Here is a 25,336-nt window from a genome sequence, read left to right as displayed (position 1 = left end):
AAACTAGGTTTAGATAAGAATTCTATCAGAATGTTACTCAAGGTACAGCAAGGATGCAAGGTGGAAGGTTGGTAGGTGCAAGGGGTAGAGTTAAGGTTACATGTGAGTTTCTAGGCTCTCTAGTTCAAGTGACACTTGGGGCGGGGGAGGGCGGAATTCCAATCTTTCTAATGTTTGCTTTTTGAGTAAACTATGTTTTTAAAAGGCTCTTTTTTTTTTCTTTTTGAGTAACTGATAAGTATTTACAATCTTAATTCTGAGTTAACTTATCTCCTAGGAAGAATATCTGCAGGCTAAAATTGATAGAGAGAGGCATGATCATAAACACTTCAGCAGGTCTTAGCATATCTAGGAGTGGAAAGTGTTTGGGAAGACAGACATACAAAATGACTAACAATATTATATTATTGCTTAGGTGAGAGCTGTTCCCAGCACATCTATAAAGGAATAGAATCTTTAAATCCAGAAGAGAAAATAGATGGAATGCAAAATATCATTGTAAAATGGGAAAAATTCAAATGGACTCAAGGATAGTCTCCTGTGTCTGGAATTCCTGTGTTCATAGAGAAGAGTGGGTGTGAGAGACAGACAGATACTGATGACAGAAGTTTCCTTGAAAGGGTTATAAAAGAAAATGAGTTTTGCATCAAAATTGCATCTGGAGTGGTTTACATGCCTGTATTTAGTACTTACTGCCAATCCCTACTTCAGAGAGAGCTCATAGGAAAGCAGGTTAATTTTGTTAAGAAAACTTTCTCCCAGAAATGATTTGATCGTGTGTAATGGTTTGAGGACTAAATTCTTTGAAAGGAACAACCTGTGTATCTTGATGTCGGTGAAGCACCGTGTGATTGCAGGGAGAGTGCTGTGTTGAGTGATTACAGAGAAATGATCACTTGTGCCACATAGAGCGCAAGCCTTTCTAATTAAGGCCCCAGCTGATATATGTGTTCACTGCTTAACTTATCTGGTGGACATCCAGTGAATTCAACAGCTGAAGAAGGACAAGACATTAAAATGCAGTCATTTGTCTTTCTGTTCATTTATACTTGCCATTCAACATGCCAGTGATTCACTCCCACTTTGACTATCAAGATATGCAATGTAATTTCCAGGAAAGATCAGTGTAACAGGAGCTTTAAAAAAAAGAAGCAAAACCTCAGCTCAGGTGATGACATTATGCTTCTTGACTCGTTTTAAAATATAGGGGATTTGGAAAAAAAAATCTATAGTTTTCTTCAAAAGTAAAGTACCCCTTCCCATCCCTCCACCCCCACTAAAATAACATTTAGACTAAACAAATAAGTTAAGGCTGAACAACAGGGGATTAATGCTCAGGCTGCTGTTTCCCTTCTCTCCAATATATTTGCATAAAAATAAAATCATAGGGAACTGCTAACAGCCCCATTTGGCAGATCGGGAGTTGAGGCACAGAGAGATTAAGTGTTTTGCCTAAGACCACCCAAAAAGTCAGTGGCAGAGCAGGGAGTTGTACCCAGGCCTTTCAAGTCTCAGTTAATGCCCTAAGCACTAGGACATCATTTATATGCTAAAGGTCAGTGTTGGCACAAGAACAAATAGATATAAACTGGTTGTGAACAAATTCAGGTTGGAAATTAGAAGGAGGTTTCTAACCATCAAAGGGGTGAGTTACTGGAACAGCCCCCCTATAGGAGTTGTGAGGGGAAACAACTTATTTAGTTTTAAGAAAGAGCTGGGCAAATTTATGAGTATGCCGAGGTTGCTTGTGATGCTAAGAGGCAAGGCCCAACAGCCCTGGGGCTCCCTTCTGGTTTATATTTGAAACCCTGAAGCATGGCCTTTTAGGAACTTGAGCTGGTCACCTGCAGGAGTCAGGAAGGGACTCCCCACTGCCACACATGCCCCAAATGTATTCTGTTTTTGTTTGTTTTTAATCTCCTTCCTCTGAAGCATAAGGAATGGCCACAGCTGAAGATAACACTTTGGACAGGGCACCGAGCATTCTCAGTCTCAAATGCCTGGCTGGTTGGTTCTTGCACATGTGCTCAGGGTCTAACTGATCACCATATGTGGAGTCAGAAAGGAGTTTTGCCCCAGGTCATATTGGCAAGTGGCCTTGTGTGTTTGTGGGTTTTTTTGTTTGTTTTTTTTCACCATCCTCTGCTCTGTGTGAGTGTGAGTGATTTGCCCAGATTAACTGAATGTTTGTTTCTCACTTAATCATTTCCCTGCCAGGCACTGGTGTATGTTGGTCCCTCCTATTCTCTGCCTGTGGCACATATTAGTCTAATCTCCTGTGGGCTGTAACACTATCGTTTAATTTCAGTTATTGGGCTTAATGTGTGGGTGCTGTGAGAGGCCTGTGAGATGCAGGAGGTCAGACTGGATGATCTGCTGTTCTTTCTGGCCTTAAACTCTGTGGCTCTTGTGCAGCACCCACTAAAGTCAACGAGATCTATGGACACTAGACGAGGAAATTAGGATTCTAAGACAGCATTAATAAAGGGAGGGATGACATCTCTTGACATTTGCATACTGTGAAACCATCTACATCTATTTTTAATCAATGAAATACTGCTGTCGCCCACCACAGAAAAACAGCAAGAAGTATTTAAAAAGTTCATATAAAATCTTGCGAAACCCTAGGCAGCAGTGCAAGATACCCTGAGCAGAATGTTGAGGTGCCCCAGTGCAGGGCCACCTGGGGGGGTCAAGTGGGGCTATTTGCCCCAGGCCCCGCAAGGCCCCCATGAGAATATAGTATTCTATAATATTGCAACTTTTTTTATGGAAAGGGCCCCTGACATTGCTTTGCCCCAGGCCCCTTGAATCCTCTGGGCAGCCCTGCTTCAGTGAGCAGTTGTCTGCTGCTGTTGTCTTGTGAAACAAAGTGCTTTGTGATTCTTTTGGAAGCTGCTAGCTCTTGCAATAGATGATAACGTACTTTATACTGTTTTGGGGGAGTCAAGCCCCCTTTTTTTTCCTACCTCACACACTGTAGTTACGGTGAGTATCCTGTTGCTGTAGTAGAGAGCAGTTGCTAATGCTCTCAAAAACAATGTGACGGGATTGCAGCTGTGTCCCTTCAGCAGGTATATTCTTGCCTACATGTTGACTTTGTCCTCCTTATTTGACTCACTATCCCTGACATGGTTGCATAAGCACAGACAGGATTTACTCCCGAATAGTTAGTTTTATGACTTTGACTTGTTTTCTCTAATACAGAAATAAAAATTAAATGCAAAAAGGAGCACTTCAAATGGTAATTACAAATGAATTTGCATATAAAATCATATTACCAGTCACGTTTTATATTCTCTAGGGTTGCAGTGAAATCAGATGATTTCCGGCTACTGATAAAGTCATTGTTCAAAATTAAATCTCTCATACTGAAGAAGGGAACATCTCAGGAATGTGGGTCCAACAGTTACTTAGCAGGGGCCCTGGATAAACTATGCTAAAACTCCATGAGACGCTGCATATTGAACATCCAAATCCAACATGGTTTTTGAAGTAAATTTCCACCCAATTATGTGGGGATTGAGTAGGAACTGTCAGTTTCGGGCCTGATTCACCAAGGTCCTTAAGCAGGAGTCTGATTTTTAAGCTACAGTGCTATCAGACACTTAAAGTTTAGCTCCAGTTTAAGTACCTTGCTGAACTGTAGCCTTAGTAAGCTATTTAGGAAGTGTATTTCTTCATCTGGGAGCTTTCTCACAGTCTCACTCTAACTGAAAAATTAGATCTTAGCATGATTACCCTACTAAATGTTTATTGCTGCCTCTGACCATGGTGCAGGATTAATAAAGAGACAGAAATGTTTCTCCATAATCCCATAAATTATTTAGTACAAATCTGTTTTAGTTCAACAACCTATTTTTCTTTAATACACAGTTTTTGCAAATTACCTCTCTGCCCTATAAGTTTAAAAAGAATGCATAAAACAAAGGCTGATTCCTTTAGAAAAAGACAGTGTTACTTGTGCTGTGTGCAAGTAAAATATTTTTTAAATAGCTTGAGCAATAAAAAAACAAATTGTGCCATCTGGATAAATTGAATTTGATGTTTTCCAATAGATAACATCTGTGTATTAGGCAATGCAACCTGGTGTGTTATCCACAATTAGTGCTTATAAAACAAACACAGTTTGTCCTTGTGCACAGCTTCCACATATATATTTTTAGGTTTCATGATGCTGCCACTTGGAAATGACTTTTAAATGAGATTTTTTTTTAAAAGAAAAAACTTAGAAATAACATAAGGGCGGGGGAAATATCCAAGAACTTCAGAGTTATTAAATGTGACAAATGCCATCACGAAGCTGTGTGTTGATTACAGTATGGTAATTAGATAACAAAAATATTGGTTAGGATACAGTCCCCACATACCGTGTGGCAAATTGCCGGTACTGTTCTGCTGGGTCTCGCGCTTTCTCTTCTCTGGGCTAGGTTCAGGGTGCTATTGCTTGCTTCTGAACCAGTTCTTAATCACTCCCCTAGTGTCCTTGGAGGAGGGGAGTGGAGAGGGAGGGACCTGGGCCCACCCTCTACTCCAGGTCCCAACCCAGGGGCCCTGGGGTTGTGGTGAACCACTTGACTAGCGGTTTCTTCCCCTGGGTTAGGTTACTTCCCTCTCATACCCCCGTAGTTGTGACGGCCTTTCTCGCCTCTCTTCTATACAAGCTGGGTGCCCCTCTAACCTAGGGTTTCTGTTGGGCCTTCCCAATCCCACCGCGCACTCCTCCACCTTCTATTTTCTCTCTGACAAATCTTCTCTTCTGCATCTGACACTCTGCTCAATCAACCTTTCTCCTTCACTACCACCCCCTGTCTGACTGAAGCGGGGTTTATATCCATGATGAGTCAGGCTTGCTCTAATTGGAGGTCAGGTGCTCTTAATTGGCAGTCAGGTGCTCTAATTGGCCACAGTGTTCTAGTTAATCTAAAGCAAACCTTCCTCCTTGGCAGGGAATAAGCCCCTGCTATACATATTATGTGCCTTCTGGCATGCTGGAATATCACCTATCCGCCCCCCTGCCTCACACCAAAGGGGTTGGGCTACTCGGGACGAGAGGCAGTTGGCTGGAGAAGGCCGTCGAGCCGCTGGTTATGTGGCTCCGAAAATGGAAGTGCAAGGAGAGGACCGTTGCGCCATTTCTTTCTTGGCCTTGGCGGGGCTGTATCAGTCACAAGGTGTTAAACCCGCCCCAGAGGATAGCGGGAGTCTTCCATGCCATTTTTATCGCCGACTTTCCTTTTCAACAACAGCTGTATTTTGTTCCCTAGCTTCGGCTGGGTTACAGATGGGGTGTCCGTTCCTCCCCTACCATTGGGAAAGGACACGAGTCTGAGGCATCGTCTTGAGGATGCATTCCTTTCTCTAAGTCTGGGCATGATAGTACCGTGATGGCTAGCATTAGGGCTGGTCCGCATCTGCAAATGCTGCTTTCGTGTCTGTCCACTTCCGATCTGGGGCCCCGAGCTTTTATTCGCATCCGTCATGGCCCGCTCTTGTGGCAAAATGAGGGTGATCTCAATAGTATCCATACTTATACCCAAAATTGCTCTGATCTGTCGGTCGAGGCCAATCTTGTATGGTGTCATCACCTTGTTCATGGGGCTTACACCCTCTGCTACGACATGCCGATGGCCTCAGGCTAGTCCTTCACGCATTTCAGGGATTAGCGGTGCTGCTCTTCGCAAGCGTCCAGCTGCTTTCACTTTGTCCAGGTGTGTCTTCATTCAGGGCTATGGTATATGTCGTTGATATGGCTGGTCCATTGTTTGGCATGGTAAAACTATCCATCATGTGGCAGTGCCCAGAGGTCCAAAGGGAGGCAGTTTGTATACGATCGTAGAAAAGTGCCGGCAGTGTCAGATCGTGGTTAGGTATTTGGCCTTGCTAACTTGATCACAGGTCGTCAGCAGTGATCGGGTATCGGGTAGACTCGATAAGTGGGATTACTTCATTTAATTTTCCGGAAGTCGTTACAAACCTCAGTTGCTCAGGCTTGGGGACTAGTCATCGGATGGGCCATGGTGGATCTCAATGACCTCGGTTCCGTTGCATTCATCCTAATTTCTTTCCTTTTAGCTTCCGGTCTTCGATATTGTTCTATCGTGGGTATTGATGTTGTGCCTTCGACCTGTTGGGTACAAATATGTCCCGGTTCGGGTGGATTCATTTCCGCTGAGGGTTAAGTCAGGAGATATCTTTACTCTCCTGGCGGGCCGTTCTGCCTGAGGTAGAGTCCTCGAGAACGTCTCCCAGTAAGTTGATGTGGTTATTTGCTTGGGCGGTCTGGTTGTCTCCTTATAATTCACTTCGGCTTTACTATCTTTGCCAATGTGTAGGAGTTGGCCCATCACCCGTCCCGCCGGCTGAAATCTATCGCATTTTTTCGCCACGCACAGTTGTAGTATGTCCGCTGTGCCTTTGGTGCCCCGTACTATCTGGGTGTTACTCGCGTTATCCACTCTTCGCATCTGTGTCACTCATAATATCTTTCCTGGGTTGGGTTGTTTCCTCCCATCCTCTTGGCGATATCCAACCAGGGGTGGCGTTATATAGGGGATAACCCGTGGCACTGGTAAACTTCCATATACGAACATGAACGGCAAAAGGAGTGTCCCCAGTCTCCATTCCTGTGCTACCAAGGGTTCATTGAATCTTTCGGATCTACCCGTCGTGTGCGATGGCTTGATCGAGCAGGGCACATAAGTCTTTCATTAGTTTTGACGTAACCGTTCCCTGTGGTGAGCCATCTGGCGAAAACTGTAGTAGTTCTTTAGCTATTGCCTTAGACGTGGGGTTTTTAAAGGGATGGCTACTGGAATATCGTGCATAGTCAATGATGATAGTACGTTCGCCCGTGCCGACTTTTTTCTAGTGGGCCCACTATGTCCATTAGCTATCTCTCGAACGGGATCTCAATAACTAGGTAAAGGTACTAGTGGGGGCCGCGTGAGGTCTGGGCTATGCAGCTGCATCTTCGGGCAGAGGCCATAACGCTGGACTTCTGCTAAATCTTAGTATTCTATTCCAGGTCTGTCCTTAGATGTCCCCAAAAAATGACTGTTGAGCTAACTCTTCGTAACGGCCCTTATGGTTCTGTGGGACTAAGGCGTTGCTTCTACTTCTTCCCCTCGTATTCTTTTACACAGTACGTTGAGCACGTAATATGGCCTTGGAGCCTTTGACTTCCTTCTACAGTCACCCTTACTTCCCACTATACCTCCTTCTCCACGTTTGCATATAGTGGATCTTCGGCCTGGTCTGCCCAAAGCTACGTGCAGTGCGCTGACCTGATTCCAGGGCGTCCTATTTCAATCTTCCTCCTGGGGTGCTCCCACTGGGCCAGGAACCTCCTCTGAGTCCTCGTGGCCACGAACTTTCTCCTTGTTCTCTGGTAGGGTGCCTTACCCACAAGGGAAGTCTTATTGATTAGTTGGCCAGATCTGGTCCCCTTAACTTTTTAGCCGCCTTCGTTTCGCTCCTGCGGGTTTCCAGGGGTCTGAGAAACAATCTCTGGTCAATTTCAGCAACATTGGGGCGGGCTCATCTTTAGTTGCCTCTGTATCCACTGGGGGTTGCTACCCTCTCCTGCCTTCTATTCGGGGTCAGTATCAGCAGGAGGAAAAAAAAAAACTTCTGTAGTGGTATTCACGATGGCCCATTTCAAACAGTTCACAAGAAGATGTGAGTAACAGGAGGGGGAAAATTAGTATGGGGAAACAGTTTTTAGTTGTGTAATGACCCATCCATTCCCAGTCTTTATTCAGGCCTAATTTGATGGTATCCAGTTTGCAAATTAATTCCAGTTCTGTAGTTTCTCATTGGAGTCTATTTTTGAAGTTTTTTGTTGAAGAATTGCCAATTTTAGGTCTGCAATTGAGCGTCCAGGGAGGCTGAAGTGTTCTCCGACTGGTTTTTGAATGTTATAATTCTTGATGTCTGATTTGTGTCCATTTATTCTTTTGCATAGAGACAGTCCGGTTTGGCCAACGTACACGGAAGAGAGGCACTGCTGGCACATGATGGCATATATCACATTGGTAGATATGCGGGTGAATGAGCCCCTGATGGTGTGGCTGATGTGATTAGGTCCTATGACAGTGTCCCTTGAATAGATATGTGGACAGACAGTTGGCAATCGGGTTTGTTGCAAGGATAGGTTCCTGGGTTAGTGTTTATGTTGTATGGTGTGCGGTTGCTGGTGAGTATTTGTTTCAGGTTGGGAGACTGTCTCTGTTTATGAAGTGACTGATTGACTTCAGTCATGAGCATCCCTTCACTCTCTCTGCAATCATTAGGGTACTTAAGGTAACAGCTATCAAGGATGTATTGTATAATACTGAGGGTATGTCTATACTACAAGTGCTACAGCTGTAGCACTGCAGCTATGCCACTGTAGTGTAGATAGTTGATACAGTGGTGAAAGAGGGCTTTCTGTTAGCCACTTGGTCACTATGTCAGTTGGAAAATTCTTCTATCAACCTACTTGCAGCTATTGTGGGGATCAGTTCCACTTAATTACATCACAACTGGACACATCACTTTTCTTATTTACTTTTGGTGTAGATGGGGCCTAAGGGTTTTTCCATGGGACTATAAGAGAGTATTACAGTGATATAGGGTGACCGTGTTTCCCTGTGCTGAATACGGGACACCTGGTAAAATTACTCCCGAGTTCAGCGGCAGTCAATCATAGAAATGTTCAAATTTACATCAAGTTGACTGAGGCCCTGTTAGAAACAAATACTACATAGTTGGATTCTTTTTATTTACCTACTTATCTTTAGGGTTCACACAGGGAGGGATAACACACACACCCCTGCCCCTCACACATACACATGGGAGGGGTGACACACACACATACTCCCATACACCTCTCTCACACACTTCCCTGCTTGATGCTCTCTCACCTCCTGAGGTGACACTGGGGAGGGGTCAGGGGGGAGACACGCAGGGTCACATGCCCCCCCTTCAGATTTCTGCCAGGGTTCACACCAGAATGTGGCTAGCAGCAGCCTTTCCTCATTCTGCAGAAAGAGAAGGATGGGAGCTGCTTCCAGCTGCAGGGGAGGAGGATGGGGTGTGGGGAAAGGGATGACTTGGCCTGTGTATTTGCAGAGTTCATCTCTTCCCTGCCTCACCCCCCACTGCTCCCATGTGGTTGGAAGCAACTTGTTCCTGCCTGCACACACAGTGTCAAAAGGCAGCTAAACCCTCCAGTCTGCTGCTGGCCACTGACATAACCTAGCCACCTCCGGCTACAGCACGGGCAGGAAGGGGTTAAGTCCTAAGGCTGCATTCTGCTCTAGGGCGAAGGAAACCTGACTGCAGGAGTTTCAGCAAACCTGGCCAGAGAGGTGGCTCAGCAGGGGATGGAGCAGCTCTGTGCCCCGCTGGGGGCAGGACCCAGGGTAGGGGGAGGGGTGAAGAAGATGCTAAGCCCTGGCCCAGGGGCTGCTGTGGATCCTGCAGATTTGTGGGGGGAAGAGGCTGGAAATCGCTTCTCTTCCCTCCTTCCCCACCCCCCCGCAGTCACTCCAGAGCTTAGCTGAGGGACAGAGAGGTTTCCCCATACCAGCGCTGTGTGGAGCTTTGGCACGTGCAGGACTCAGCTCCTCTTGGTCAGCGCCCTCGGCCATGTCTGTTACAGCTACTCCATTTTGTTTTTGTTCTCCTGTGGCCTCCCCTCCCTGGCTGTTAAGTTGTTTAGCAGGGCCACTGCCCTTCTCAAAGGGAGGGTCCTTAAAGTTGTTTACCAAGAGCCATTTCCCTTTTCAAAGGGATGGCCAGTTGTGCTAAGTGGGACCACTGCCCTGTTCAAAGGGTTAGTCCTGTTATCACCTTGTTAAACCTGGGCTCGGTGTAGGGTGGACAATGTCCAGTTGCAAGGCCTATTGTGTTTTTAAGGTCCTGGGCATGAGTCATAGGCCTCATGTGCTTCTGAGTCACCTATTGCACAGGACTCTGCCTAGACATGTCTCTGCGCTCACCTGCTTTTTTTTCTCTTTCCCCTGCCTCTGAGCCAATCAGAAGTACTGGTGGGAAACTGCCTAAGTTTGCCCTTAAAACCAGACATTTTCTGATCAGACCTCAGAAAGGTTCCTGCATTGCTGCCTGGTCTGATCAGCCAGGGGTTCTGGGGGGTCCTTTCTCCGCTCTCGTTTTATTTTTGAGCGTACCCATGTTTTTTGAAACCCCCCCCCCACGAAGAACGAATTGCTGCCTGAGAGATCTCCTGATTATTGAGACTGTACCCAGCCTTCTGATGATTTTGCTGCTTTTACCTCTGCTGCTTCCTTTGGGGCTGGTAAGAATCCCTCTGTGAAATTCTGTGAAATTCTCTATACTTTTATTTTATTATCTTAGCTGCTCTCTCTCTTTCCCCAGCACCCAGACTTAACCAGCACCCAGCATAGCTGTGGTTAAGTTAGGTTTAGAGAATTGTTTGTATTGTGCTCTGTAAGTTAGGTTTAAGAGATTGTTGCATTGTGTTCTGTTTCTTGCTAATTTGTGTAGTCTTGGTTAAGTTAGGTCATAGATAAGATTTTGCTGTGTTCTGTATAGTTGTGGTTAAGTCTGTCTTCCTGCTGCCCCCACCGAGCTCTCCAGTCACCCCATACCCCTCAGTCTCTCTGCTGTTTAAACCTGCAGCCTGCCTGCCCTCTGTCTCCTGAAGTTTAAATCTCCCTCTGCTCTCTGCTGTTTAAAGCTGCAGCCTGCCTGCTCTCTCTCTCCTGAAGCTCTCTCTCTCTCTCTCCTTTTTAATCCCTTCCTCCACACTCTCCTATTACCCCCAAACCTCAATTGTATTACTGAAGTCTAGCATAAAACCCCATTGGTTACCCTTTTTCTCTCTAACACACCTCACATTTTACATTTATACCACTGTGACACATTTTTACCTAGAGTTGGTTACTTACCACATTTTCCCATAACTGTTAGTTGGCTATATGCTGCTGTGACACACCTTTTATATAGAAATTGTTAGCTACTTGTTACATTTATACTTCAGTGTTAATTGGTTACCAACTGTATTGTACCCCACTGTATTGTACCCCACTATTGAAACCCCCTATACTATTTGCTAAAAGAAACCCCTCCCCAATTGTCTACCTTAACAAACCCCATACCCCTCACTATTGAATTTTCCCTGTTTTTTGCATTTTCTTAATAAAGTTTATTTTGCACCCCACCTGTGTGGTAATTGCTCCCCAAGATCCCATATACCTGCTGGCAGGGACAGGCCGGAGGGTCTTGGGCTTTGCCAGGGCACTGGCCCAGCCAGAGGTAATGGAGGAAGGAAGGAACCTGCTGCCAGGCTGTTGGTTAGCTCAGTGCTTCAACCAGGGGCTGGTTCTCCGCACAGTGCTAGATGCGGGATGCGCCTCGCTGGGGGAAGGATATGGAGGAGCAGTGGCGGGAGGGAAGAGGCAAAGTAGATAGATGACAGCGAGAGGGGAAGCATGTAAAAGGCCAGTGGGTGGGCAGCAGAGGCAACATGGAACTGGCCACCACCTGGGGCCTGCCCGCATTCACCACCCACCACAGCTTGCAGCCAGTGCCAGCCAGAAAGGGGATGAGGGGCAGGCCCTGCTGGTCAAGAGCTGTGCTGATGGACCAGCAGGGGGAGTGGCTGGCCCTGTGTGCTGGATCTTCACCCCGCCACCAGCCTTACACACCCACTCCCATCATTGCCACTGGACCCCCACATCACAGCAGGTGGCTGGTGAGCAGGGATCCAGCCAGCAGCAGGACCCACTAGTACTGATGTGGGTGAGACAGAAAATATGGGGCAATTTGCCTGTTTTTAGGAAAAAGTCAGGACATCCGCAAGGAGGGCTTAAACATGGGATGTCTAGTCTTTAAAATGGGATGTCTGGTCACCCTACAGTGATATGAATCTGTACCTATTTTCTGGAGATAGCACTACTAACATTTTACCATCATTGTGAATTTCTATGATGTGTCCATGGAAGGAAATTCATGCAGTCATCTCAAACTCATACCTATAAAATCTTATATCACAACACATCACCATGAACTATGTACACACACCAGCAGGAAGGGAAGATTTTGAGCTTTCCACTGGGACACAGAATACTTGCTTCTTGTCATTTCTGAAATGCGAGATATGAAACATAAGATAATGTTAAAGCTAGTTAAAATAACAATGAGACCTTTCTAAGACATTCATCTCCTTCCAGTGCCTGTAAAGTTGTACTCAGCATGACCAGTATATCTAGGGGAGAGATTTCATTAATAGCATCAATTAAAAAAAACACCCCATCAAAAACAACGCACCTTTCTGTACACTGTGATACTGTACAAAGGTATTCTGACTCTGAAGTCAATGGAGTAAGATGTTGCTGATTAGGAGCAAGGGTATCTGAATCTGGCCTATAAGTAATTTAACGGAATAGCTTTCTCATCACTACCTCATCATTATATGTCATCTGCAGGAGCATCCTCAGGTGCCATTGACTTATTACCCACTCCTAGTGCAGCAACTAACTGGACAGCTGGGCTTCTGATAGACAACGACATGATTTTTAAATTTGATGGAAAACAAGGAGCCAAAATTCCTGATGGAATAGTACCAAAGAATTTAACCGATCAATTCACTATCACTATGTGGATGAAACATGGACCTAGTCCAGGACTGAGAGCTGAAAAAGAAACCATTCTTTGCAACTCTGACAAGACAGGTGAGTCTATTTATTTTAAATCTTTTTGGCAGAGCTCAGGGTGGCATGGGTGGAGTTTTTCTTCCTGTCAGTTAATATATTTTGAAAGGAAGCTGTAAATCTTGAGTATTGTGTCTCTGAAAGTTTTACACGTTCCTTAGCTGGGTGGTAACTGAGCTCAGTGAAAGTTTCAACTATACTTTTGCATTTCTCGAAACTCATCTAAGGATTTTTAGAGAGCATTTGACAAAATGGGGAGAATTAGTTTAAAACTTTCATTATTTAGATTTGGGAAATTAGTGTTGTGTTAATTAAAATCCGATTAAATATTAATTGGAAAACTGCTGACCTAATTAATCCATAAACTAAATGGATAGGACCTAATCCTCGAAGGTGCTAAGCACTTGCAGCTTTCACTAAAGTCACGAGGAGGTACAATTCTGAAATAAAGTACAATGTTATGTCTGTTGGTTTGGTTTGAAGTGTATATTGTTTATACAGTCAGAATCTATATTTGAAGCAAATTCAGCTAGACAAAGCAAATACAACACTGCAGTGGTTTAAGCCTCTTTATTTGTTATATATTTTTAGAAATGAATCGACACCATTATGCACTTTATGTGCACAACTGTCGTCTGGTGTTTCTGCTGCGAAAAGATTTTGACCAGGCTGATACATTTCGCCCGGCAGAGTTCCACTGGAAGCTGGATCAGGTACTTGGGCTCCTTTTTATTATCTGTATGTAACCTGCACTTACAAGGGATGGTTTTCTGTCCCTCTCTAAAGGAAGAACCACATAGAGGTTGAAGAGTTTGCTGCAGGCTTTGAGCTAAGTCAGTGTGGTAGAGGCTTGTAATTTTAGATCCTGGATTTGATTCCCATTGCTGACAACCAAACAAGGGCAACACATTACATATAGTTCCTAAAGAAGTCCTCCATTCACCATCAGGAGCCTGTTTTTATTTGCACAACAGAACTGATTTAGACCTTTCCAATAAGCACTTTGCTGACGTGGAGACAAGTACTTGATGGTGCATGTTGACTTGTCTTTCCTAGTCTGTAGACTCCTGTGTTCAGTTGCTGTTATGTTTAATTTCGCTTGATTATGAAGAGCACTTTGTGGAGAAAATATTAAGTAGCCAAAAGTTGCCTTCTAGAGAATTATTAATTCTAGTCAGTATAAGGATGATGCAAACACATATTTTTACAGACTAATATTTGCTTAAACTGAGTTTTTGTAACACATTTTTGAGCACAAAATGTAAAGTTCCCATTCTAATTGTGCTAATTGTTTAATCCCTTACTCTCCTGTTAAAATGGACCAGAAGGTTGCCCTGAATCCTGATTGTCAAATATATGTAACAGGAACCCATTTAATGGACATAGCACTTATTTTTTCACTTCTGGTATCCAGATAAGGGTTTGGTAGACTCGAAATGAAGAAGCCTTAACATGTCTCAAAGGATGAATTTACACTAATGAATGGTGAACCTTAAAGGTCTTGTGTAAATGATTTAGTTTGATATTATTGTGTTGAGTGCTATAGAAATATTTATAAGTCAATGTCATGAAACTGAATTGCTACAGTAAACGTTTTGATAAGCATTCAAGATTTTAGAGATTTATTGAAAACTTGTGTACAGTACCATTTTGAGCTGGAAAGCTGAATTAAAATCACCCTGTGTGCTGCTTTGTTTTCTTGTTTTGAAGCAGATTTTTTTGTCTTTTGAAGAAGGAGGAACAGTATCTTTGAATAAGTAAACTAGCATGCAATTCCAGTAACCTAGCCATGACAAAGCACTGGAAAATGTGCAGTGGGGGATAATACTCCATTGATAGGGAGATGTCTAATAGTCTGACAGAACTTTTTCATCTCTACTACAGTCTGATTTTTATTTTATTTTTTTGCTTCACACACTTTCTCTGTCATTTCCATGCTTTTTTTCCAAATATTAGACACTTGGAAATACAGAAATGGCAACAACTTTACAATTATATTTTCCTTCTTCCATTCAAAAGTAATGTATGTCTTTAACTGGATTCTGGATTATTTTCTTTTTTTCGTATCCAGTCATATTTTTGCTTGTGATTAACATAGATGATTAGCAGGCAACATATGTTTTCCAAGTTCGTATTTTGATGCTAACATTTCGTCCCTCTACCTAGGGCAGAGTGCTGCTCACCTTCCAGTTGCTTCGGTACACCTTTTCTTTTAGGGATGATATGCTACTGTTTCAGAACAATACGTGGAGCCAAATCAGAGTGACAAAACTGGATAAATACAACTGCTATCCAGTGTCCAACAAGGGTTGAATGAGAGCCTGAGGCTGTGAGTCAATGGAGCTATGACAGTTTACATAAGCAGACTGGCCTCACATCTTTAACTGAAGTTTAAACATCATCCCAGCTACTTAGCTACAGTTCTTTGACGTGTATCTTGAAGATGCCGGAGGATTTCATCTAGAGACAATTGAAGGAGCCCTTAGGGACAGTTTGAGAATAACATAGCCATGCTGTGAGTTATGTCTCTGGAGAGAGCTGAAGAGCTTAACTCAGTTGAAGGATCTCCGCTGGAGCAGATACCATTAGAAGGGAATCCAAACCAGTAATTGGCATATTATCTTTCCATATTTAGTGCTATGTGAAATACTATCAGCCTGAATGTCAGAGAACCATTTTTATACCTAAAATATGCCCTCTATATAATATAGTATCAGGCATTGACCAACATTGAAGATGGACTGAAAATTTGTATGTAGGGGATGGAGACCCTATTACTTAAAAACCATTCAACGACAGAGACTTATTAGATCAACTAGTTCATTTTTCTTTTCTTTACTAGTGTAGGATGATACCCACGATATATTTTCTAGTGATCTTCCCTGCTGAAACAGGGTAAGTGTAAAGTATACATAATGTTTGTTATGGTTAGGGCAACTAAGTTTCTGTGATCCTTAGTTGCTATTGTTCCAGTCGTACTGCAGGAGGCTTTGGCAACTAGGAAAAGTCACTTCTTGTGTAAACCCACTCCCTGTTGCTATTCCCTCTGGCCTTCCAGCACAATTTGCAAATTCTTACTAAACCCAACCAGACAAACTCTGGGAAAGCTTTGCAAAGACAATTTCAATGGAATGTAGGTGCCTAATATACTGAGGTGAAAATCCCATTAGGTGCCTTTCTGCCTTTTTTTTTTTTTTTTTTACGGCACCTGAATACCTTTGAAAATCTGGCCCTTTGAGCTCAGTTAGGCCAGGATCTAGTAAGTGACCGCTCAGTCTTTGAAATGACTAGTTTAAGTGCTAGCGTGATGGAACCTGGGCTGTCTTGGATTATTAACCAGATTCTCACAACCTGGAACACACTGTAATGTGGAAAGCTGCAGACTTCATGGCTTGTACACAGTTCAGGAAGAATAAACAGAGGTTGATACAGTAGGCTCAGCACAGAGCATCTGTTAATTGAAAGTAAACAGTGGGAGGATACTTTATTGGGCATAAGGTACTACATGACCGTGACAACAATTTGGTGCTTGTTTGAGCTGAGAGGAGTCCAGTGACCTCAGGCGCAAGAGGCACACGGATTATTTTTCATTAGTGTTGTGGAGCAATAGAATTCATGATACCAGATTCTAAGTGTTCTCTATTGTACTCCATTTATATCTATAGCAGGAAGACATAACTGAGTCCCAAACTCCATCCTCGGGTAAAGGCACAGCACAGGTAGCCATGTCAGACATTGCATAGTTACCACTCTTGTAATGTTTCCTCCTTTTGGAATATGATGCAGCTGGCACAGTTATAACACACAGGGACCTTCAGAAACCTCCACACAGTAGCAGCTACAAAGTTAGCTGTGGGCCGGTTAGGCTGCTAAATCTACTCATAGGTTGATGGGGTTCTTTTCAGTATGGTATGTATTTATCCTATGCCTTCCATTAAAGTTAATGGAAGAGTCACGAAGCTAAATTTTTCATATGGTACTGAACATTCACCCTGTACTCCTCCACTGACTTGAAAGTGTCATAACCTTGGGCCTGTACCTGCAGAGCACATTTAACCTCTTAACAGTATATGTGCCAAAACACTAATAGACAAGACTGTAGGACTTTAAACTGAAGGGGACCCTTGTTGTTCATAAGAAACATTAAAAAAAAAAATGAATACCGACTTCCACTGATTTTTTTAATCCCCACTTTAATCATCTCTGAAATTGATTGCAGCTGTCAGTATAGTTTGTAAGTGAGTCCATTAGTAATGACCCAGAAGATAAGATGCAGATAACTTTCAAGAAAATCAGTGTGTATCTCATATGTGCACACTGTTAGCAAAGCTGCAACATTTCTTAAACAACTGAGCAACAGATTCCCAGTGGGTAGCAGCTTCCCTATCTTCTGGCAACTCTAGCTTTTTGTGCATAGGTGTTTCCTTCATTTCCATATGCAAAATCAAACTGGTTATTTTGTTTTTGTAAATTTCCTATACAGCAGTTTAAAAGGACACTTGTCAGGCATTTTCCAGAGCTTCTTAAATCCTTTCTTTTCTCAGTTAATTATAGAGCCCAATTTTCAAACTTTCATATATATTATGAGCTGATTTATCACAGAGTCCATATAATGGCATCTAAATTGGCACTTAGTTGCCTAAAATGGCTATATAGGAGTTTAAATCCATATTTAAAATCCTAACTTTAGGCACCCAAATATAAAAATTGGGTTATATAAATAGTGATATCTTAAAAAGGAATCTGAAAAGTGTTTCCTTAATGTTTTTCCTCTTCGACTTGTGAGATTATTGGTGAATGAGTGTAGAGTTGTTCTTCGAGTTATTTCCTGCCACACATTGTGGAATAATTGGATGAGGCTGGTTTTTGTAGAATTTGAACTCTTTAAATTCCCTTTGGGTATAGCTGAGTCAATGGAGTATCCCCCAGAGTATTTGTAACCAGTTGTCTGCTGTTGATGAAATTATAGTAGATATCCCTCAAGTTTCCCAGCTGCCACTGGTACTGCCTACATTCTCAGTAAACTTTCTCTACACTAGGTCTTTTAACCAAGTGCCATTCAAAGGGTCAACGTATCATAGGATAATAAATATTTGGGGTGAAATCCTGGCCTTCTTTAAATCAATGGGAAAACTCTCATTGACTTCAGTGAGGCCAGAATTTTACCCTAGAGATGTAAAACCAGTTATGTCTTCTAGTCTTTCTTCCTGCCAATGCAAGACTGTTTCTTAAAGCACGGTAGGTGACTGTTTACAGCTCTACTGTAGAGTTTGCAAGTAGCTTTCCTCTTTCTCATCAACCTCCTCAGAAAAACTTCTTTCCACTCTGACATTTCTGAAGCTTCGTCTCCTGCCAAGAGAGAGCTTTCTGTGAAACATTGAAGTTAATCAGAGATGGCTCTTTGGAGATCCAAGAGTTTGAAAATAAATCCTTTTCTCATTTGAAAAAAGGTCTACAAGAGGTTTTATTGGAGTAGCCTATTACATCATATGGCTTAGAAATTCCATATGTGTCTAATGTGTATCATGCAGTTGCAGTTATTTCAGGGAGCTTAGGTGCTTAATATAGAGTTATAGGCTATAATTTTTGAGCCTTGGCTGGGGTGAGAAGAGTTCCTCCTATCTCAATCTACTTTATACTACTGCTCCTGCCAGATTTCCTCTGACCCATACAGGACTGAGTCCAAATAATTTGTATAATGTGTCATAGTTTTAAAGCCTATTGGTAATAGTGGAGGACATTGCATTAAATAGGCCAATGCACAATATATTTCACTCTCTGTGCACCATGGATATTGCATTTTTCATACTAATATGCAAGACTTAATCAAAGCCAAGACATTTTCCCCCTAAATCAACATCTAAAGCAGTAATCTTATTTTGATCTTTCAGCCAGGGACAGAATAATTTTTAAATCACACTCTAATTATTTTCTGTCTCTTGCTATTTTGCTCATATTGAATCTGGTCCTATAGCCCACTGGCAAAATCTTCATTGAGTCCCTGCAAAAATGGCTGCACTGCATGATCTAGGAGCATGACGCAGTCATTCTAAATTGGCAAAGATGCAGAAAAGTTTCTTTTCAAAGTCCAGATAAGCTGCTCTGAATAATCCAAAGTGAGTCTAAAGCACAAATTGTACTAAAACAGCCTCAAGTTTAGTTTTATCATCCAGAAAATAGTAATTGTTCATAGTAAGAGAGTAGGTTGTTCAAATTAATCAGAATGTGTTCTATCTGCCTGTAAACACGTGCACATGGTGTTGAGAAGGCCTCTATTTACATGTAACTGACTCATTTACGATGTAGAATAGGAGCTTATGGCTGATAGTACACACCCTTGTCCTTTAATACACTGCATTTCTATTTACTTTGGAAAGTAAGCAACCTTGCATATGTGTGACAGTGCTTTAGCTGCTTTTTCCAAGATATGCAGCTATGCATGCTGTATTATAAGGCAAAACTAAAGGAATTGGAATCGGATATATACCCTGGATATGAAAGGCTAATAGTTTGAATTAGTTTTGTCAGTAGTAGCTGAAAGTTGTTACTATATGATGGCTGTTCAGCCTATATGAAATTAGGAAACAGACTGAGACTACTGCCTAGAGGACAAGTGATCATAATGTGAAAATCATAAAAGGCATCTTTACTGACAGATTCAGCAGAGAGGACCATGAATGAATTGATATGGAGACTGAACTATCCTCTGAACAGTAAAATGCTGGGGTGTATTAATGGGACAGTGCCATAAACTTGCACTGCCCAGTGTGTGTGTGAGAGAGAATCTGGCACCTTTCCTTGATAGTTTAAAAAAAGTTAGTGACTTTAATCATTTTATTTGAGGCTCAAAAGAGTTTCAATTCTTAAGCACATAACTTCTTCACCAATTGGTATGCAGGCCTGTAGTGCACTGTGCATACATCCTTAATAAGCTTCCTACAGACAGAAAATTAGAAAACACCTAACTTGTATCCTACACAGCCAGCAGGAGAAAACGATAGATGAATCATCTTAATCCTGTGACTAAGAAGAAATTATCCCAGACCTCAACCTCTGCGGCATCCAAAGCACCCCTAGTTTATTACATTCTAACTTCTAATGTCTTATCTAACACAGTTTATTTACCATTTTTCTTTCTCATTCTGAATGCTGTTTTGATCCACTGTGTGTAGCGTCTTGCTTCAAAGCAGCCTTTGCCACATAAAAATGTGCAAGTGCTGCAAATGTTCTTTGAGATCCCAATTTAAGGTATTTTTAATGTAATTGTACTATCCCAGTTAACCACCAATCTTGACAAATGTATTAGATTTTGTGCTGTGCAAGACCAGTTGTGTTACATGAGCCTGAAAACTCTCTTTTTATGCCAACTGATTTCTATAATATTGCTTTGTGCCTTTGTAAACCTGCTATGACCCTTGAAGAGGCATTGAACTGCATTCAGAAATACCCCTCTTTGCATTTATTTCGGTGATCAGGAGATATTTCTATGGAAGTTTGTGTGCTGCCTTTCGCGACAGTTCTTCCCCTTCCCCCTCCCCCCCGGAATATAAACAGTATTGCAATTTTATTACAGGATAGGATTTTCAAAAGCAATCAGAGTTGTTTAACTTTGGCCCCATTGAAGTCAGTGGTAAAACTCCCATGGAAAATAAATGTTGTTTAAAATCAGTTACAGCATCAGGAAACAATGGAGGAAGAACACAGTACACACTCTCCTAGTAACTCTATGGAAGTCAATGGGAGTTCTATACATGGAGAATGTGCACAAGCAGACCCTATATGTTGGGACCTGTATATACTGCAATAAGCTGTCACATCAAGTTGCCTTGTTTTTTTCCAAAATATTCACATAGAAATTCTCCTGGAGCTTCAGGAATTGTTTTTTTAAAGCTTTTGTTTAATTAAATATGAAAGTGAATAATAGAATCAGTCCATTCTTCTTTATTTTTATATTGCATTTATTTTGTGCTGTCCTTTGATTTCCAGTTATGCCACTGAAGTTCCTGTAGAATGTGCACAACTGTATTGCAGAAGTTATCAGGCAAAGTTGGAGATTTGGGCAGCTGGGTAAAAAACATCTGTGACTTTTGGCTCACAGAAAGTCAGTTTAGCTTTTGGAGATTCAAGAGGCATGTTAACTGTTTTGCAAGGGGGAAATGATAGCTGTATTTTTCCCTCCCATTTGTGATTTTTAAAAAAAAGTGACGTTAAATGTAGTTTAGGCGTAAGGTATGAAAATGTGTATTTTTTCTTTAAAACTCTGGCAGGATATTAGAAAGGAGCAGAATGGGGAAAGTTTTAGGTAGAAAATTCTTCATGAATCGGAGACAAAGAAGTTTCAGGAAGAATATTGTTATCCTAATGCTACTAAATAAAGCTCCTTTCATCAATGTTAGATGAAAGCAACTGTGTGGTTCTTTACCATAGTCACTAACCAGCATCTCTAACCAGACAACTATCTGCCATTTTATCTAGATATAATGGTTAGATATTTTACTGGAGCTGGATTTTTCTGTAACATTGAAACAATGATCAGTATTGGCACTGAAACTGTAATAAATAAGTGTGTTAACCGTTTACATCATAACTTAAGAATGGCCATACAGGGTTAGTCCAATGGTCCGTCCAGCCCAGTATCCTGTCCTGACAGTGGCCATTGCCAGGTGATCCAGAGGGAAGGAACAGAACAGGTAATCATAAAGTGATGCATCTCCTATCACCCGTTCCCAGGTTCTGGTAAACAGAGGCTAGGGACACTTGAGAATGGTTTTGCATTTAGATGAAGGGGAGCAGTTTACACCTGTCTTAGAGCTATTGTTTTTTGAATGTCTCCAGGCTCAGAAAGAAAATTCTATATCAGTTTTCCACTTATTCAATGTCTGGAAGACTATCTTGGCAACAAGGCCTAGCAATGTACATTTGTAGCTCCTTGTGCAAATTCTGTGTCAGGGGTATATTTCTTGGTTATCTTTGTAGCTGCAGAATTGCAAAATGCACAAGGCCCTGCCCATATGAATTAATCAAATGTTAATGGCCTTTTTGCAATGTAGTGACGAGAAAAGTGGATTATAACATTATTTCATCATGTGTGAACTATGGACCTAATTTAGTAGGACATATTGAAGTTACAGTGTGACAGCATATAGACATGCTGCAGTTATAGTACATAATAATCAGGGCTTTCAGGTTCTTTGACTGTCAATATGATAAAGCACTTTAATTATTTAAAGCTGTAATTAAACCATCCATATTTTTTGAAAGGGAATGTGAACTTACTGTGCTATCTGCATATTACAATTCTTAAGTCTTACAAAAATGACTCACGATTCACTTGGAAACAAGTTTGCAAAAGCTTGTATTTTTCACTATTGTACAACGGTGAAAAAAATACATATAACGTAACTTCACAGCAATAATTTATAAGTTTTGCATTTATTTGCTTGCCACCGTTGACTCTGTCTCGTGTCAAGGCTTCCTCACTGTGCTGAGGGAGTGCTAGATAAGAGCCATGGTTATGAATGTCATGACGTTTGTCCAATTATTGAAATCTGTTCAGCATCAGGACATAGAAAGTTACGTTGTCATGTAGGTACTTGCATTCAAGGGGGCTTGCATTCCTCTCAGGTTAGTAAAGTCTCAGCTCATGGCAGAGAGAGACTGGTGGTCGGTAAGAAGATGATTTATGACCTTTAGTGTAATTCCTGCTGGCCAATTTCTAAAGCAGAATTAACGGCATCAGGAGGCCACTTTGGGTACAATGTCTACACTGCAGTTAAACACACCTGGCTGACCTGTGCCGGCTGACTCGGGCTCGCAGGGCTTGGGCTGTGGGTCTGTTTAATTGTGGTGCAGATGTTCTGGCTTGGGCAGTACCCCAAGCTTTGGAACCCTCCAACCTCAGGTGGCACTGGCCAGCCACAGGTTTTTCATTGCAGAGTGTAGACATACTCTTTCACAGCAAGAGGACAAGTGTGACAGTGCTGGGCGCTATGAGGGAAGAGTGCATAGTACCAATAATAATGGAACTCTTGTAAATGAAGAGGCAAGTGACAGACCATATTAAGAGTCTGGTCCAAATTCCAATGAACTCAGTGGAACAGCTCAATTGAATGGCTTGTTCAAGGGATATATAACACAGAAAGCTTGCTAGTCTGCTTGGAATTTTCCCCTCTGTCACATTATTATACACGACCACCATCCCCATTTCACAGATTGAGAAACTGACACGTAGATAAGTTAAATAACTTGCCAAAGGTCACCCTGTGTGTTAGAGCAGAGCATAGAACTTGGGTCTTCTAACTTCCTGTTTCTGGGTTCAAACTACTAAAACATGTTGCCTCTGTATGCTATATTAATGGATAATATTTTGAAATGTTGTTGTAACTGTTAATGGTTTCATGAAACCTAGGTCACTGGTTTTATAATATGAAACTCTATGGAGCCCGGGCCTGTGGGATCCCTGGATCTCCGACACTCCTTTGTCACCACCAAGGGAGATGAGCAAAACAGCATCTCACTATACCTGGTAGGTCAGGACCCACAGGCAGTTCTATTGTAGCACCTAAGGCCTGTGACCATGTAATTGGCTCACACTCATTACGTCAGCCAGGAAGTGACCTGTGTCAGCCATCTGAGCAACTGTGCAGACTTTTGCCCTACTGCCACATTGGACCCTGCATTGGCGTGCTTCCTCCAGTCCTGATCCAATCCTATTCCTGATTCCTGCTGTGGTCCTGACCTGCTCCTCAGATCTAGCTCCCACCTTGCTCTTTCTCCATGCCTGATCCTTGCATCTCTGGTTCCTGCCCTTTCCCCTTGCTCTGACAATTAGTTCCCAATCCTGGCTCTGACCTCCAGACCCAACTTTTGATTCTAGCTCAATCCTTTGGCTGTGGCATTAGGTATCTGAGCCCAGTTGTGATCCTCAGCTTTGATTTGCTAGTCCTGATTCCGGTCCTGACTCTGGCTCAACCCCGTGGCTCTGATACTTGGCTGTTGACTCCAGCTCTGACCCTTGCTTCCATTCCCCAATGTGGATGCCTGCTTTGACCATTAGACCTGTTTCCTGCTCTAACCAGTTGGCCACACTTCCTACACCCCAGTTGCTAACACAGACTAGAGGCATTCGAATTCTCATGAAAACACATGGTTTCCAAGTCACAGTGAGCCGATCACAGCCACTTTTTCATATCAAAGTTTTGAATGTCCGATCCCTATTGATCCCACTTGATTGAAAAATTTAGTTCTTGACTTTGTACCTTGGAAATCCTACCCATCAACTTTCAGTGTCAAGGTACATTGGTCAACAGCAAAATTATTAAAATTATGGTTTAGGGCATCTTACAAAATTAATTTAAAATGAAATAGTAATCAAATAAATCACATAGTATGACCAATGTGGCAATTTCCTGCAGTATCCTTCTTGAATTAACTTTAAGTATCTTTGGAGTCCATTGTTTTAAAGATCATGTATTATTGTGGGCCTGGTTGATCAGAGGACTATATTGAACAATGTGGCAGACAAGAACTGTCTTTTGGGACAATGCCTATGAAGTGGATTCTTGGGAAATATCTAGGGAGAGGTGGAATGAAAATCCCTTCTCCCCCTCAGTTATTCAAAAACTCTATCTCTTGATACTCTGAGAAAAGAACCATTGCCTGCTGATTACCTGTTCCCAAATTTGGGAGATCAAAAGCTCAAGCTGTATAAAGAAACAGGCTGATCTGCACAGTCAGCGTTCTTTCTCTGAGCTGAGGCTGTTACGAACTAATTACTGTAGGAAAACTTTTTGATGGGGTTTGAAGGACTGACTCCTTCCAGAGGCTCTGCTGGAGTTGGGGGATGATCTCTAGCAAGCTTATTAGCATGTGTGCAGGTTCTTTTATTGTTATGTCTTTTCTATGGAATGCTTTTATCTTGAGAATAAATGTTCTTAGAAGGAACTGTATGGTAACTTATAATTGCTGACAATTATGTTCTTCATATCCTTTGAAGAGTAAGCAAAGTGCAGATGCTGGAGTTTAGGCAGACTGGCTTGCCAGGACTATCACAGTGTAAGTGGGGAACTGTGCAAACTTGAAACTTGGTCAAGAGGGAGAGAAACATGTCTTTCCAAGAGAGGTGATGGCTAAGGAGCCAGAAGCAGTAGGCACCCTTGTTGGACCAAGGAGGGGGAATACAAATGTAGTTGCTATGAGCTATGAACATAGGATGCATAAGTATTAAATTTTGGAAATGTATATTCATATTGAACCTTGTAGAATGTTTTCTGCAAACCTGTTTTGTATAAAATGTGACAGATCAGTTATAGTATGAAGAATTTTTGCTTTATTGCCCATTTGCTGTTGCAGTATGTCTGATCATCTTAATTTTCAAATTAGAAAACTTAATGTAAGCTTTATCATAATGTGTCTTTTAATCCATGAAATGGATTCATACATGCTGAAAATGATTATCTTTAAAGTAGCCTAGTATTTCAAGTCTGCCCACTTAATAACATATCAGGGCTATCTTAACCCCTAGCCAGTTATTTGAAATTCCTAATTCACTAATTTTTTATCAGCAAGATAGCACAAGTGATAATTTAAAAAAATGTTAGTGTGTGCGGTGTAGACTAAATTCAAAATAAATTGTTAATTCACTTTGCCAATTTTGG

The 25,336-nt window shown here is 42.1% G+C and overlaps 1 protein-coding gene across 1 annotated transcript in view; it reads left to right on the top strand.

Moving 5' to 3' along the window:
- Positions 1 to 25,336, top strand: part of CLSTN2 (calsyntenin 2) — a 693,642-nt gene that overhangs the window by 591,021 nt on the left and 77,285 nt on the right. Inside the window, exons 7-8 of the mRNA XM_032797107.2 lie at positions 12,456 to 12,701; positions 13,272 to 13,393. Of these exons, the coding sequence (XP_032652998.1) occupies positions 12,456 to 12,701; positions 13,272 to 13,393 (368 nt within the window). The remainder of the gene's footprint in view (positions 1 to 12,455; positions 12,702 to 13,271; positions 13,394 to 25,336) is intronic.

This window comes from Chelonoidis abingdonii, chromosome 8, assembly GCF_003597395.2.
Source record: "Chelonoidis abingdonii isolate Lonesome George chromosome 8, CheloAbing_2.0, whole genome shotgun sequence".
Taxonomy (NCBI): domain Eukaryota; kingdom Metazoa; phylum Chordata; order Testudines; family Testudinidae; genus Chelonoidis; species Chelonoidis abingdonii.
Note: the sequence above shows the minus strand (reverse complement) of the source record. Positions and strands in the feature narration are given on the sequence as shown.